We start from the raw sequence: 14,052 nt of genomic DNA, 5'->3' as shown, positions 1-14,052 counted from the left end.
TTGGAACATTGTTAAAATTCAGTTTCAAAGCTAAGTGGCTTGTTTATTGAGTCACACAGTTAATAAGTAGTAGAGCTCAGATTTTAACTTAGATCTTTGAGCCCATAACCCATGTGTTTACTTACTGTTTTATCACTAAATTGTCTTTTTTTTTTTTTTTGAGACAAAGTCTCACTCTGTCACCCAGGGTGGAGTGCAGTGACACGATTTTGGCTCACTGCAACCTCTGCCTCTTGAGTTCAAGCAATCCTCCTGCCTCAGCCTCCAGAGTAGCTGGGACTACAGGCATGCGCCACCACACCTGGCTAATTTTTGTATTTTTAGTAAAGACAGGATTTTGCCATGTTGTCCAGGCTGGTCTCAAACTCCTGACTTCAGGTGATCCACCTACCTCAGCTTCCCAAAGTGTTGGGATTATAGGTGTGAGCCACCATGCCTGGCTATAATTGTCTTTTCACTATAAGCACAGATTACCTCCTTTTCACATCTGTTCCCAAGCACTTATGGGCCATGGAACAGTGAAGGAGATCATGCTCTCAGAAAGTCTACTCCTTGTGTGGTCACCTGACCTTCTTCTTCCCCCATTGGGCCGGACAAGGGATTATGGTAGAGGAGGAGAGAGGGTGCTTCCTGCAGCCACTTCCTCCCCTCTTCAGATGCTGCCCAGAGTCTGGAATCACACATACATATCCCTTCACCCTAATTGGGCCATAGGGTATTATTATGGAAGATTTAGTGATGGGCAACACGGTTTGGTGCAACACCCCTGGGCTAAGGAAGATAATATCAGTTTCTGTACTTGCTTGATAGTTCCTGGAAAAACTGAGAAGATCAAAAGATAGAAGAGCTCTAAAAAAACTTTGGGAGCATGGGGCATATGACTCGTCACTCCCACCCCTGAATATTTACCTTAGAAAAATGAAAACATGTTCACTCAAAAACCTGTACATGAATGTTTACAGCTGCTGTATTCATAATTACCTGAAAGTAACTCAAATGTCCTTCAATAGATAAATGGATCAACTGGTGCATTCACATAATGGAATACTACTCAGCAATAAGAAGGAATGACCTACAGATACATGCAAAGGCCTGGAGATGAATCTCAAAGGCATTATCATAAGTAAAAAAGCCAGTCTCAAAAGGTTATGTACTATAGGATTCCATTTATATGACGTTTTAGAAAAGGCAAAACTATGGGATAGAGTGGCTGGAGGTTAAGAGCAAAGGGAGTGTGTGACTTGAAAGGAGTGGCACCAGGGAGCTTTTTGAGAAATGGAATTGTTTTGTGTCTTGATTGTGGCGGTGACTGCAAGATTCCATACCTGGTTAAAATTCATGACAATAAAAGTCAATAATTTAAAAGTACTATTAAAATATAAAATAGGGTAATGACAATAATAACAGGAGGGTGCTGAGTAGGTAAAAATGTGGTGTCTTCAGAATTCTGATGTGCTGCCACCTCCTCATAATTAGCCCAGGCCCAAAGCCATTCACATCTCCTAAGCCTTTCCCACTTTTTCTCTTGGGTGCCTGGAAGGGCTGAGTGGCATTTGGGCATTGATTCTTTTTGTGATGCAAATGTAAAATCAGAAGTAATGGAATGAATATTTATGTGTAGGATTGTCAAGCTTTGAAGACAAAAGCCCCCAGATTCTATATCTCATATGGATGGATCCCTGCAAATAGGATGTCCAATATCCGCCTCTGCAAGGTCACAGCACTGGTTTGTCCTAATCTGCATATGCTGATTGGACACAGACTGAATGAGCAGAGCCATTTTTCAGGGAAGCCAACTACCCAAGAAGGCAGTTCCTCACCATCCTCTTCATTTTAACAGAGCTGCTTTCATTTATGTGCTGTTATTCACCGGATCTGACTCTGATTATTGTCCTTGGGACTGGGTGACAGCTGATCAGGAGATGGCCTTGACTGGTGGTCAGAACGACCACTGCTTGGACACCATCAGTATTTAGGACATTCTTGGTTTTGTTTTCAGAACCTGCTCCTCTCCTGGTGCCAGGACCTCAAAGACTTCTCAACAAGTATGTTTCTTCATTCTCACCATGGAAACTAACCAGGTTGGAGGAGTCTTAAAGCAGAGAGTTCCTCTGGTGTAAATTGATGTTAACGCCCCATCGCCACCCTTCCAAAGCCAATCCATCCTCCCTGCCAGCTTCAACTCGGCCTCCTTCTAGAAGCCTTTCAGGAAATTTATATGTCAATGGCGTGCACCTCTGTGGTCTTGTATGTTAGCTAGTAGTGTAGGGAAATATCTGACAATGCGTCTGTTCCTTCTTATCCCACTGTAGCACCCATACCCTCACCAGAGCTCAGGGCCTCTTCAGCTCTTGTCTCTCCATCTTACTCCTTTCAACCTGTTCTGCACACCAGCACCTGGTGACTTTTTCTAACACAAAACCCAATCTTGTCATTCTGGCAGAGTTCTTCAGTTGCTTCCAATGGCGATGATGAAGATGATGATGACAGTGATGATGATAGTAATAATAATGATAATAACAATAGCTAACATAGTGTATATATCAGCCAGGCACTGTGCCAATACTTTGCCCAGATTGACTGGTTGAATACTTAAACTTTATGAGGTAGGTGCTATTAGCAGCCCATTGTACAAATGTAGAAACTGGGGCACAGATAAGTGAGTTGATCAAGGTCACACAGCTATCAAGTGGCATAGCTGGGATCTGAATCAGGCAGCTTAACTCCAGAAGCTCTGCTGTTTCTCATCCCTTATATTATGGACTCTAAACTTGTTTGCACAGAATTCAACTTTCTTTGTGATCCAGGCCCTGCTTCCTTCTTCAGCTGTGTCAACCTCCTGTCACCATGGCCATACCTGCTAGGCTCTGGCAACAATAAGCTGCTCGTGGTCTCTGATCATGCCCAATCTTTCTCACCACCTTGTGTCTTTGAACAGACACTCGTCTCTATCTAGAAACCATTTTGCTCCTCTTGTTTAAATGGTTAAGTCTTAGCCCCAGTGCACAGGCTCTGGGACACCATCGAGACAGCCCCCTTGTTCTGTTCTCTCACTGCTGCATGGGCACAGCTGCTCATAGCACCCACCACATTATTTATAGCCCCTGGTCACACCAAGCTTGTTCCCCCATGTCAGAACCTTTGCATTTGCTGTTTCCTGAGCCTGATACATTTTCCCCCTTGTCTTTGTATGCCTGGTTCTTTCTTATTATTCAGGTCTCGGTTCAGATGCCACCTTCTCAGAGAGGCCTTTTCAGGACAGCCAGTCTAAACTTGTTCTCCTACCAATCACTCTTTATCCTATTATGCTGTTTCAATTTCTTCCTAGCACTTCATTTTCACTATTTGAAATTATCTGTGTTTCCGTCACCTATTGCTACACAGCAAACTAGCCCAACACTTAGTGGCTTAAAGCAAGAATATTTTATTATATTTTACTGGTTTGTGGGTCAGATATTTGGGTAGGGCTTGACTGAGTGATTCTTCTACTTCATGTAGCATGACTGATATTCAGTGGGAGGCTGGGCTGGGCTGGAGAGTTCATAATGGCTTTACTCTAATGCCTGGCTCTGACTGGAATGGGTAGAAGTCCAGGGCTCAGTTAGGACTGGAGATGGGAGCATCTATAGGTGGAATCTCCAGCATGGTGGCCTCAGGGTTGTTGGACTTCTGACATGGTGCACCGATTCTCTCAGAGCGAGGTTCCCAAAGGCCAAGGTGGAAGCTGCAAAGCTTCTTATGCCCTTGCCTCAGCAATCCCACAATGTTACTTCTGTCACCTTCTACTGGTTAAGCAAGTCACCTAGGTCAGCTAAGAATCAAGATAGGGAGGGGACATGGACCTGTTTGTCATAGAGTGGCAAATAATTTCTGGCAGACTTTAGTCAACCATCTGGGAGGCTAAGGTAGGAGGATTGCTTGAGGCTGGGAGTTTAATACCAACCTTTACAACATGGAGACACCCTATCTCTACAAAAGATTGTTTAGAAATTTAAAAAATAAAAAACAGGCTTACTGTTTGCCTCTCTTCTTTATAATGTGAACTCCTTGAAGGCAAGATCATACTCTTCTGCAATACTGCATCTTCAGCACAGGCATCTCCTCTGTACACAATAAACACAAACAAATACTTGCTGCATGCTTATATAAATGAATGAAATCAATAAATACATGAAATGAAAAAGTAAATGGATGAAAAACTGAATGAATGTTTATGTTTCTGACTCTCTGTAATGCAAACTCCTTGAAAACTGGGTCTGATTTTTTTCATCTTTGTATCTCTGTTCCTAATACAGTCTCCTGCCCTAATAGATGCTGGGCAAATATTTGCCAAATGAATGGATGTATTTTAATTATCATAGTTAAAGGAGATAATGTAACTTATACCCAGTACATACATAGGTATTGAATAAGAGTGGCAATTATTAATGACTTACAATGCCTAATACATAGGAAAATCAATTTATATATTAAAAATGGACCAGATCTGTACTTCCCTTACTTGCTCCCCTCTTCCTTTCTTTCTCCAGCAGGCTGTATAAGAAGCTCTCTAGCGGGGAGGTGGCAGCCAAAACAGCCCAGGACCCTAGTGTCTGCTCATCTCTGGGTGGGGGCCTTGACTCCTGGCCCTTGAGCACCTTTCTCCTTGCATGGCTGCTGAGACTAATTCACTTTGAGGTCATTAAGATGGAGGCTGAGATGATCTGAACAGCTCAGAGGGCTGAATTCTGATTCCCTGCTGCTCTCCAGGAGGATCAAATGAGATTACAGTTTTTTTTTAACATTCTGGCATTGTTTTGCCCTTGTGCAAGTGTGTGCTCACAGCAATTGCTGGAATCCCTGTGTTAAATGTGGTGGGAAAGATGGGAATTGGCATTTGATTTGCCACAAAAGGAAGATACTCTATGTGGCCCCACTTACAGTGTGTGGCTTCACTCCCTAGTAGGCAGCAGTAGAACTGTTCAGCTAGCATTTCAGCTGGCAAAAGGAAGGCCATACTCAGGGGTCAAGTCTCAGCTTGTCCTCCCTCTACACTGTGTCTACTTGAACGACTTGATCTCTTCAGGACTTCGGTTTCCTCATCTATGAAATGGGGCCCATCCTGTCTGTGTTATTTTCCTATCCAAATCTATGTGTTGATAATTCCAATCTAGGTGACTCCTAGAAAAAGATTCCACATTCAAGGAAGCTCTATGACCAAAGGTGATTAATAAAGAGTACTGGGCCCAGCATGGTGGCTCTCGCCTGTAATCCTAGCACCTTGGGAGGCCGAGCAGAGCGGATCGCTTGAGGCCAGGAGTTGGAAACCAGCCTGGCCAACATGGCGAAACCCTGTCTCTACTAAAAGTACAAAAATTAGCCAGGTGTGGTTGCTCACATGTGTAGTCTCAGTTACCTGGGAGGCTGAAGTGGGAGGATTACCTGAGCCTGGGAGGTTGAAGTTGAGGTTTCAGTGAGCCAAGATTGCAACACTGCACTCCAGCCTGGGTGACAGAGTGAGACTCTGTTTCAAAAAAAAAAAAAGAAAAAAGAAAATAAAGAGTGCTATACACATTTCCCTACTTTGAAATCAGACTGAGTTTTTTAATTCAATTACTGAGCTCCCTGATATATTAGGCTTTTAAATTTGTTTAAAAATTATTTTTTCAGGGTCCTCACTGTTCTATTAATTGTTAAGACATTCTCGTTCTTGACAGCACTAAATTTTTCTCCTTCCCAAATTGCCACTCAGGCTAAGCAAGTGCCATATAATGTCTTACAGCTGGGGTAAGTTTTATTACAAGGGCATTTATTGGAAGCATCAGGATATTTGGAAATTATTTTTCCTTCTTCCCCACGGGCCTCCCTAAACAGTTCTCCATGAATGTGAATTTTAGTATAGTTCAAGTTCCAATGACAGTATAAAAAATCTCTGTTTTATGTAAACTTCACAGATCTCACCAGGCTGGGACAAGAATTTTCAAAAGAAAAGGCAAACTCACTGCTTTGGCTAATTCTGAGGCAATGTTCTCTCCCTGTTGGCCTCCAGACTGGCCTAGTTTAAGGAACAAATTAGAGAATAAGAATTTTCAAACTTAGGGAACATTGCCTTACATAGGACAATTTTAAATGTTAGAACTTCATCTCCATAGAAGCAACTAAGAATTTTAAGACTCCATCATGTGCCAGGTATTAAGTATTTTTTTTTACATATTATCTTATTCATTAAAATAATACTTCCAGAAAAGAGCGTAGGTCCATAAATTTAAGTAACTTGCCCACGTTCATGCAGCTGGCCTGAGACAAAGCTGAAATCCAAATTCTCTGCATCCAAGACCAGCACTTCCCTTCTTCCCAGTACTGACTGCTTGGTTTTTCTGATTATTTTGATTATTATTATTATTATTATTATTATTTTGGAGACAGGGTCTTGCTCTGTCACCCAGGCTGAAGTGCAATGGCACAATCTTGACTTACTGCAACCTCCACCTCCTGGGCTCAAGCAATCCTCACACCTCAGCCTCCCAGGTAGCTGGGACTAGAAGCGCATGCCACCACGCACGGCTAATTTTTATATTTTTGGTAGAGATGGGATTTCACCATGTTTCCCAGGCTGGCCTCAAACTCCTGAGCTCAAGCAATCCACCCACTTTGGCTTTCCAAAGTGCTGGGATTACAGGCGTGAGCCACTGCACCCGGCCCGATTATTTTCATTTGAAGGATGCCTTAACTATATAAGTCTTGCTATGTTATTATCTAATTCCTTTAGTGTTTTAATAGCTTTAATTTATTTTCAAATACTTCTTCCCAGTCGGTGGCTTATCTTTTTTATGATTTTAACTGCATCTTTCAAAAAGTTCTTATTTTTATGAACTCCAATTTATCGTTTACCTTTTTTGGTGGATTGTGCTTTTGGTGTTGTAGCTAAGAAATCTCTGTCTAACTCAAGATTACAAATATTTTCTCCTATATTTTCTATAAGTTTTATAATTCTAGTATTTACATTTTAGATATATGATCCACTTTAAGTTCTGTGTATCTTATGAGGTGTGAAATGAAGTTCCTTTTTAGCAAACAGATGTCTAATTATTCCAACACCATTTGTTAAAGGCCATCCTATCTCCACTGAATGGCCCTTGCACCATATATGTGGGGATCTGTTAGTGGGCACTCTATCCTGTTCCAATGATCTGACTGTACGCTAATGCCACACTCTCGTGATTACTGTAGCTTTATAATGAATCTTAAAGTCAGGTAGTGTAAATCCTTTAACTTTTTTTTTCCTTTTTCAAAGTTATCTTGGCTATTCTAGACCCTTTATCATTTCTTTAGCTTTATATTTATTCAGGGATACAATTACAAAACAGGATTTAGAAATCTAAAAATAATTTAAAATTAAAAATTACTATATAAAGAGCTGTATGAAAACTACCTATAATGTAGCTTCATCAGGAAGTGAGGCCCTCTGGGCACTGGATTCCATTTAGTTACCATAAAATTGTTGCATATACCTTGCATGGATTGCCATTTTTTCAGAAAAATTAAAGTGTAATCATTTATACCAGAATTCTATTGGACATGATTGCAATTTTCACTGATGTTTCAGAAAATACCTTGGGCCCTAGAGTATCTTAGTCATTATAAACATCAGTTGTCATTGTCCTAGTATTGTGGGGAATCACTGATTAAAGGGAGTTAATTAGTTGTATTGCTATCTACCATAGTTATTTACTCTACTTTTGATTTGAGGAATATCTTTCTTCAAACATCTGAAGTGTTGTATTTGATAGTGATATGCAAAGCATTCTGGTGTCTGTCTCTTCCAATAAAGCATATCCCTATTTACTTTAAGCTTGCTATCTGCTGGAGACAGTGAGGAGTGACTATTAATTAGGCGAATTGAGCTCTGATCTGTTAGCTATCAATGCCACTGTGTGATGTGGAGCAAATTACTTACCCTCTTTGGGTTTCATCATTTGTAAAATGAAAGGTTTGGGCTAGTTAACCCTGAGTGGCTCATTTGGCTGTAGATTTTTCTTACTCTTTTGTAGTGTCTTTATCCACTTAAAAATTATAACCCCTTTCAAAATAATCAAACGAAAACTTTTAATGTCAAAAAGCCCTGTGATGAGTCAGAGAGGGAGCTTTCTCAGTCAGGAAGTAGTAGTTGTTTGGTGCATCACAGATTGCCTAACACCACTGCATGACTCTAGTTTTAACCATGGCCAGCACTGAGCAATTAAGATGGCATTTATGGCTCCTGGTGCTGAGATATTTTGTGGCCCATGGAACTCCCATATTCTAAGAAGGAAAAGAATTACTTCTAATCCCAGGCAATCCCAAAGCTTCAGAGTTCTCCTGAGTTGGCAGGTTAGATTTTCAAATGTATCTCCAAAGTAAATGGTACTATTACTTGAAACCAAGAGGACTTCAAATATCTTCATTGTCGTTCTGATGCCAAAGCACAGCACAGCTACAATGATCATTGCTGTACTAATAGAATAAGAAGCTTAGAGAGCGGGTTTACTAGGAAATGCAGAATAGAGACACAAATTAAAAATAATATAAGAGAACATTTATTGGGCACTTACTGTGTGCCAGGTGCTGTGCCAAGCACTTTATTTTTGAGATGGAGTCTCGCTGTGTAGCCCAGGCTGGAGTGCAATGGCATGATCTCAGCTCACTGCCTGCTCTGCCTCCTGGGTTCATGCCATTCTCCTGCCTCAGCCTCCGGAGTAGCTGGGACTACAGGTGCCTGCCACCACGCTCGGCTAATTTTTTGTATTTTTAGTAGAGACGGGGTTTCACCGTGTTAGCCAGGATGATCTCGATCCGCCCGCCTCGGCCTCCCAAAGTGCTGGGATTACAGGCGTGAGCCACCGTGCCCGACCGCCAAGCACTTCTTATGCATTATATTAGTTAATCCTCACAACATTCTTGAAAACTAGGCATTATCATCTCCTTCTTACAAATGAGGACAGGATGCACAGAGCGTTTATGCTACTTGCCCAAGGTTACACAGTGGTAAGTGGCGGAGCTGGTCTTCAATCCGTATCTGTTTCAATCTAGAGTTTAAACTCTTAATGATGACATCAGAGACTAGCTAGCACATTTAGAGAGTAATTGCATGTGTAGGATTACAGTGATCTAAACAAAGAATAACAGGTTCTGATGGGTCACTTTGGGGTAGACTTGATGGAAGAAAGAATTCACAGAAGATTTCTTGAAGAAATTGTTTTGAGTTTTATTTTGAAACGGATGTAAATTGGCCTAGAGAGACAGATGAGTTGGCACTGAGGAGATGGACTATATGAGGCTGTGAAGATACAAATGAACAAATTTTGTGTTCAGGAAGCAACATAAAGACTTACGCATTGCAGGGTGATAGCCAGAAATAAAGCTGATGTCATAGGGATGAAAATCCAAGAGGTTTCTCTTTATTATAATGGGCACTGGAGATGCACTCTCAGTCTCAAGCAAGAAAGGGAACATAATTAAAATTGTCTTTGATTGTACAGTTTATCCTACAACTCATGTGGGATAAATATGAGCTTTCAGTGCATCAGGGAAGGTCAAAAGAAAATTTCTTAGCAAAACATATTTGATACTCAACAAATTATCTTCAGGAGTACCACATAGCTCACCTCACTAAGGCCCTATGGACAAAATAGTGCAATGACTGTGTATTTAGGCCTTTAAGAGGCCTGAATGCAGATTTTACATATTTTTTTAGAAAGAAAGGTGACTAGTCCACCGCAATTAAGCCACCAGCACATTCCTTTGGCCTATCAACACTGGTATTGTGTAGTGTACATAAAAGGAACATAGAAGGGTTATAGATTAAAGTCAGGGTTGGGCAAATAGAAATCTCTCAACAATATGTACTAAATTGAATTGAAGTCTGCTTTCAGATAGCAATTGCTGCTCTTGAGTGAGGGCTAATGTATTCGGTGAATTATAGTTGGGTCCCTTCCATTATAAATCCACTAATGCTAACTTACTTAATGTCTCTTCACATTTTCTAAAATGACTTTTCTCTCTCTCTCTCTCCCTCCATCTCCCACTCTGTCTCTATCTGTCTTTCTCTCTCCAGTTCCAGAGACCTAATGACTTCTCACCCCCTTTCCGCTTTGGGACCGTGCCCAACGGCAGCACAGAGAGAAATATTCGCAATAACTATGCAGAAATGCATGCCTACATGGGAAAGTTCAACCAGAGGGGTGTAGATGATGCATTGCTCTCCCTGAAAACAGGGTAAGAACTGCTTCCAAGCTCAGAGTCCTTGATCTGTTTCTCACATTTATTAAGCATACTATTGAATCACATGCACTAGGTATACCATGCTTGGTATCATAAAATGTTAAAGAAGACTTCATTTGCTCTTTATGGATTTCCAAGTTAAATTTGATCGTATCATTTAGACCAGTGTACAAAGATTCCTATGCTATTACTTCTATGTATTTTTTTTTACAAATTATTTTCTAGTTGCACTAATGTAACCATGAAATAAGAGTGAAATAAATGTAGAAGTTGGAGGGCAGAGTGAAGGATAAGGTATTTGTGCCGTGTATGAAATAGACCTGTTGTCCAAGAGGTGAAAATTATGGTTCTGGTGTCTTATGGACAAGGGAGAAATAAAAGGGGGAAAGTGTAAATGTTTTTAGATAATTAACAGTAAGAATGCGTTGACTGATCTCCAGTGCCAGCTTGTGTTAACATACTCTGTCCTCTAGGGAGTGTTTGTCCATTCATAGGAGTTCATGACCTACACATGTGTTGGCTTGCACAGTCCCAGCCACACTGGTCCCTTTGTTCATTTGGCCTCCACAAGCCACAGCTATGGAAGATAATGGATAACAGAGCATTATAGATGTTGGGATTTGGAGGTCAAGGGGTCTCGTAGCTGATTTTCTTTGTTGTATGATGACTAACAGCACTTGGACCTTGTCTCAATACCCTTGTAGCTCCAGGTCTGGAAAAGGCACCTAGATACATGGTTACTTAAAATACTGTTAGATTCTATTTTGTCACCATAAATACAGTCACAGAAGATTTCAGAAGATGGAGTTTGAGCTTGAAGGTAGGGCCACTTTGGGTAATCTGACCACTGCTAAACCCACTGTTCTCATTTATGTCAGGGCTTTGGTTTTTTGGTGTTCCCCTTTCTATCGGGTACCTAACAAGGTGACTTAACTAATAAAAATGAAGGGAATAATGGTGTTGCTTTTCTTTCTTGCAGACCTCTCTATTGCCTGTAAGGCTATATCTAAATTTCTTCCTCTACCTTTGATATGTTTAAATGTTGGTTTTAAATATTGATTCATGCCTTCCTGCCCCTACGCCTGGTCTTATTCCCTTTTTTATGTATTTCTGCCTTGCAAAGCACAATACATAAAATGAAGTTCTTATATGTTTAGGAACTATATGCTGTAATTTATGTATTTGAGAGATCTGAATTCTTCTGTATTTTGCCTTCTCTTGTAGTTTCACTCATCTGCTCTTACACAAGCCTGTACAAGCCTGTACTGCCACCACCTCAACCCCTCACCTCTATCCTTGTGCTGCACAACAGAATACTGGAACCTTCCTGACCACAAAAATAGCATTGCACATCTATTGAAACACAAACACCTACACTTATCCCCACTCCAGACTGTAATGAACTGAGAAATGAAAAATGTTATATAAATCTAACCCCATGCTATTTGTTGCTCGTTGCGGTGGTTACTTTTCATTATTTCTGTTATTATTTTTATTGATCCCTTTTTACTCCTTCTTCCTTTCAGACACAGTTTATGAGTTGGCTTCAGGCCCAACTTACATTCTCATCATTCCCAGTGGGAAGAAAAGAACTCCTCCTTTCAACCCAAAAGCACATAAAGAACAGCCTGGGATTTAGGCTTTAGATTCTGGCAGAGTTCCAACTTAAACCTTACTTTGAACCAATTCTCCACATAGTTTTCTGGAACCCTACTGCTTCATATTAATGGCCCCACAGGTAGTTTTGTTCTAAAATTCCTCCATTGGATTTGTTTGCTTTTTTCCTGTACAGGAAACTGGATGCCTTCATCTATGATGCAGCAGTGCTGAACTATATGGCAGGCAGAGATGAAGGCTGCAAGCTGGTGACCATTGGCAGTGGGAAGGTCTTTGCTTCCACTGGCTATGGCATTGCCATCCAAAAAGATTCTGGGTGGAAGCGCCAGGTGGACCTTGCTATCCTGCAGCTCTTTGGAGATGGTGAGTTCAAGAAAGGGAAAGTGCCCATTTGTCCTCTACTGATGGCCAGTCCAAAACATCAACCTTTCCTTTTCTTCCATTTCTTTAACCTGTGCATTTCCAGAAAAGCATTTCACAGTATATTGTGTAGTTTTCGGGTATATATTAGTTTCCTATTGCTGCCATAACAAAGTGCCATGCACTGAGTGGCTTAAACAACAGAAATGTCTTGTCTCACATTTCCAGAGACTAGACGTCTGAAGTCACAGTGCCAGCAGGGTCAATCTCTTCTGGGGTCTGCAAGGGAGAATCTGTTTCATGCCTCTCCTATAGTTTCTGGTGGTTTGCTGATAATTTTGGCATTCCTTATCTTGTAGAAGCATACCCCTGACCTCTGATTCATGTTCACATGGTGTTTTACCAGTGTGCATGTTTTCCCTCTGCACATGTCTGTGTCTGAATCTCCCTTTTTCTTAAGAATGCCAGTCATATTAGATTAGGGGTTCACCCTACTCTGGGATGATCTCAGCTTAATTATGTTTGCAATGACTCTATTTCCAAATAAAGTCACATCCCAAGGTATTGGGGGTTAGGACTTCAACATATATATTTTAGGGGGATTCTATAACATCTTTCAACCCATAACAAGCTGAAAGATGGCAGGGAGAGGATTGAAGCAGTTTGTCAAGGAGGTCTTTTTCTGGGTTGCAGGCTATAATCAAACCTTCAGGGATAAAGTAGGAGAACTGATATTAGATGTTTCATCCAGTCATCTCACATGTGGCCAAAATAATAGATGGAACTGTGGAAGGTCTCTGCTCTTTATGTGCCCAGAGGTAGGGCAGAGAAATAAATAAACTTGCGGCCATCTCTTCATTCTTCCTGCTCTCCCATCTTGCTCTTTCAGCTGGAAGAGGCAGAAGGCAGGGTTAGGGTCCTCAGAGGCAGACACCATCAGCCACTCCCCAGTATCATCCTGGCAGCAGACTGAACCACCAACTTGAGTTGAAAAAAATCTCATCTTCTGTTTCATTATATTCCTGTCTTCTGCATCCCTCTTCACTTTATTGTACAAAGAAACTACTGTTTCTGTTAGCATTACAGAAACTAACTCAGTTGTGGATGAGCAGCCAGACCCTAGTTGGCTTCACCAGCCATCAGCCAAGTGGCTATCTCAATTATGTCTGCAGCTTTGCTGTTAAGGATGAGATCAGAAGCAGAAGACCACAGGTGGATTTTTAGAATCCAGGTGAAGTTGTCTGCTCCACTAGTTAGGAGAATCATAGTTTGATCAAAAAAATAAGGGAAAAGTGATTTGATTAACATTGGAAACAGGAGGATGTTTTAGCTGGAGTGTTACCAAGCCATTTTGGTATAAGAGCTTCTGTAATTTTAGTGTAGCTGTCACTCAAAGGCAATAATGGAGACTGTATCCATGAGAAACAGATGATTTGCAAAAGTTGCCAAAACTTTAGTCAGATTATGCAAGCAAAGTTCAATTTTTTAGCCAAACTAGAACTATGGGAATAGGCAATTTTCTCCATGAGATTTTCAGAATTTTGCTTGTCTAGAATTAGATGCATTCTAGGGCACATGGTTTCTTTTACTTTCCTTTTGTCTGGGACCTCTTCCTACTTCCTCCTACTTCCTAGCATCTGGTGAAGTGGAAAAAGGTCATTGAAATCTGACATGAGTTAGTGATCAAAGCACCATTAAACAATGTGTAAAGAAGGCAAGTCTGAATTTGGGGGTCTTATTTTATCCAAGCTTACTCCTCTTTGCTCTTTATTTTCTTCAACAAGAGATCAGTAAATCTGAGGGGCCCTAGGGAATCAATCAATCTCTCTGCCCATC

At 41.0% G+C, this 14,052-nt stretch overlaps 1 protein-coding gene across 3 annotated transcripts in view; it reads left to right on the top strand.

Annotated features, from left to right (window-relative positions):
- The window catches only part of GRIN2B (glutamate ionotropic receptor NMDA type subunit 2B), a 439,528-nt gene that overhangs the window by 400,199 nt on the left and 25,277 nt on the right, over positions 1-14,052 (top strand). For all 3 annotated transcript variants that reach the window (XM_016922999.4, XM_528744.7, XM_016923000.4), the window contains 2 exons: positions 10,073-10,233; positions 12,032-12,219. In XM_016922999.4, coding sequence (XP_016778488.1) covers positions 10,073-10,233; positions 12,032-12,219 — 349 coding nt within the window. The remainder of the gene's footprint in view (positions 1-10,072; positions 10,234-12,031; positions 12,220-14,052) is intronic.

Source organism: Pan troglodytes, chromosome 10 (assembly GCF_028858775.2).
Source record: "Pan troglodytes isolate AG18354 chromosome 10, NHGRI_mPanTro3-v2.0_pri, whole genome shotgun sequence".
Lineage (NCBI taxonomy): Eukaryota > Metazoa > Chordata > Mammalia > Primates > Hominidae > Pan > Pan troglodytes.
This window is presented reverse-complemented; position numbering and strand designations above follow the sequence as displayed.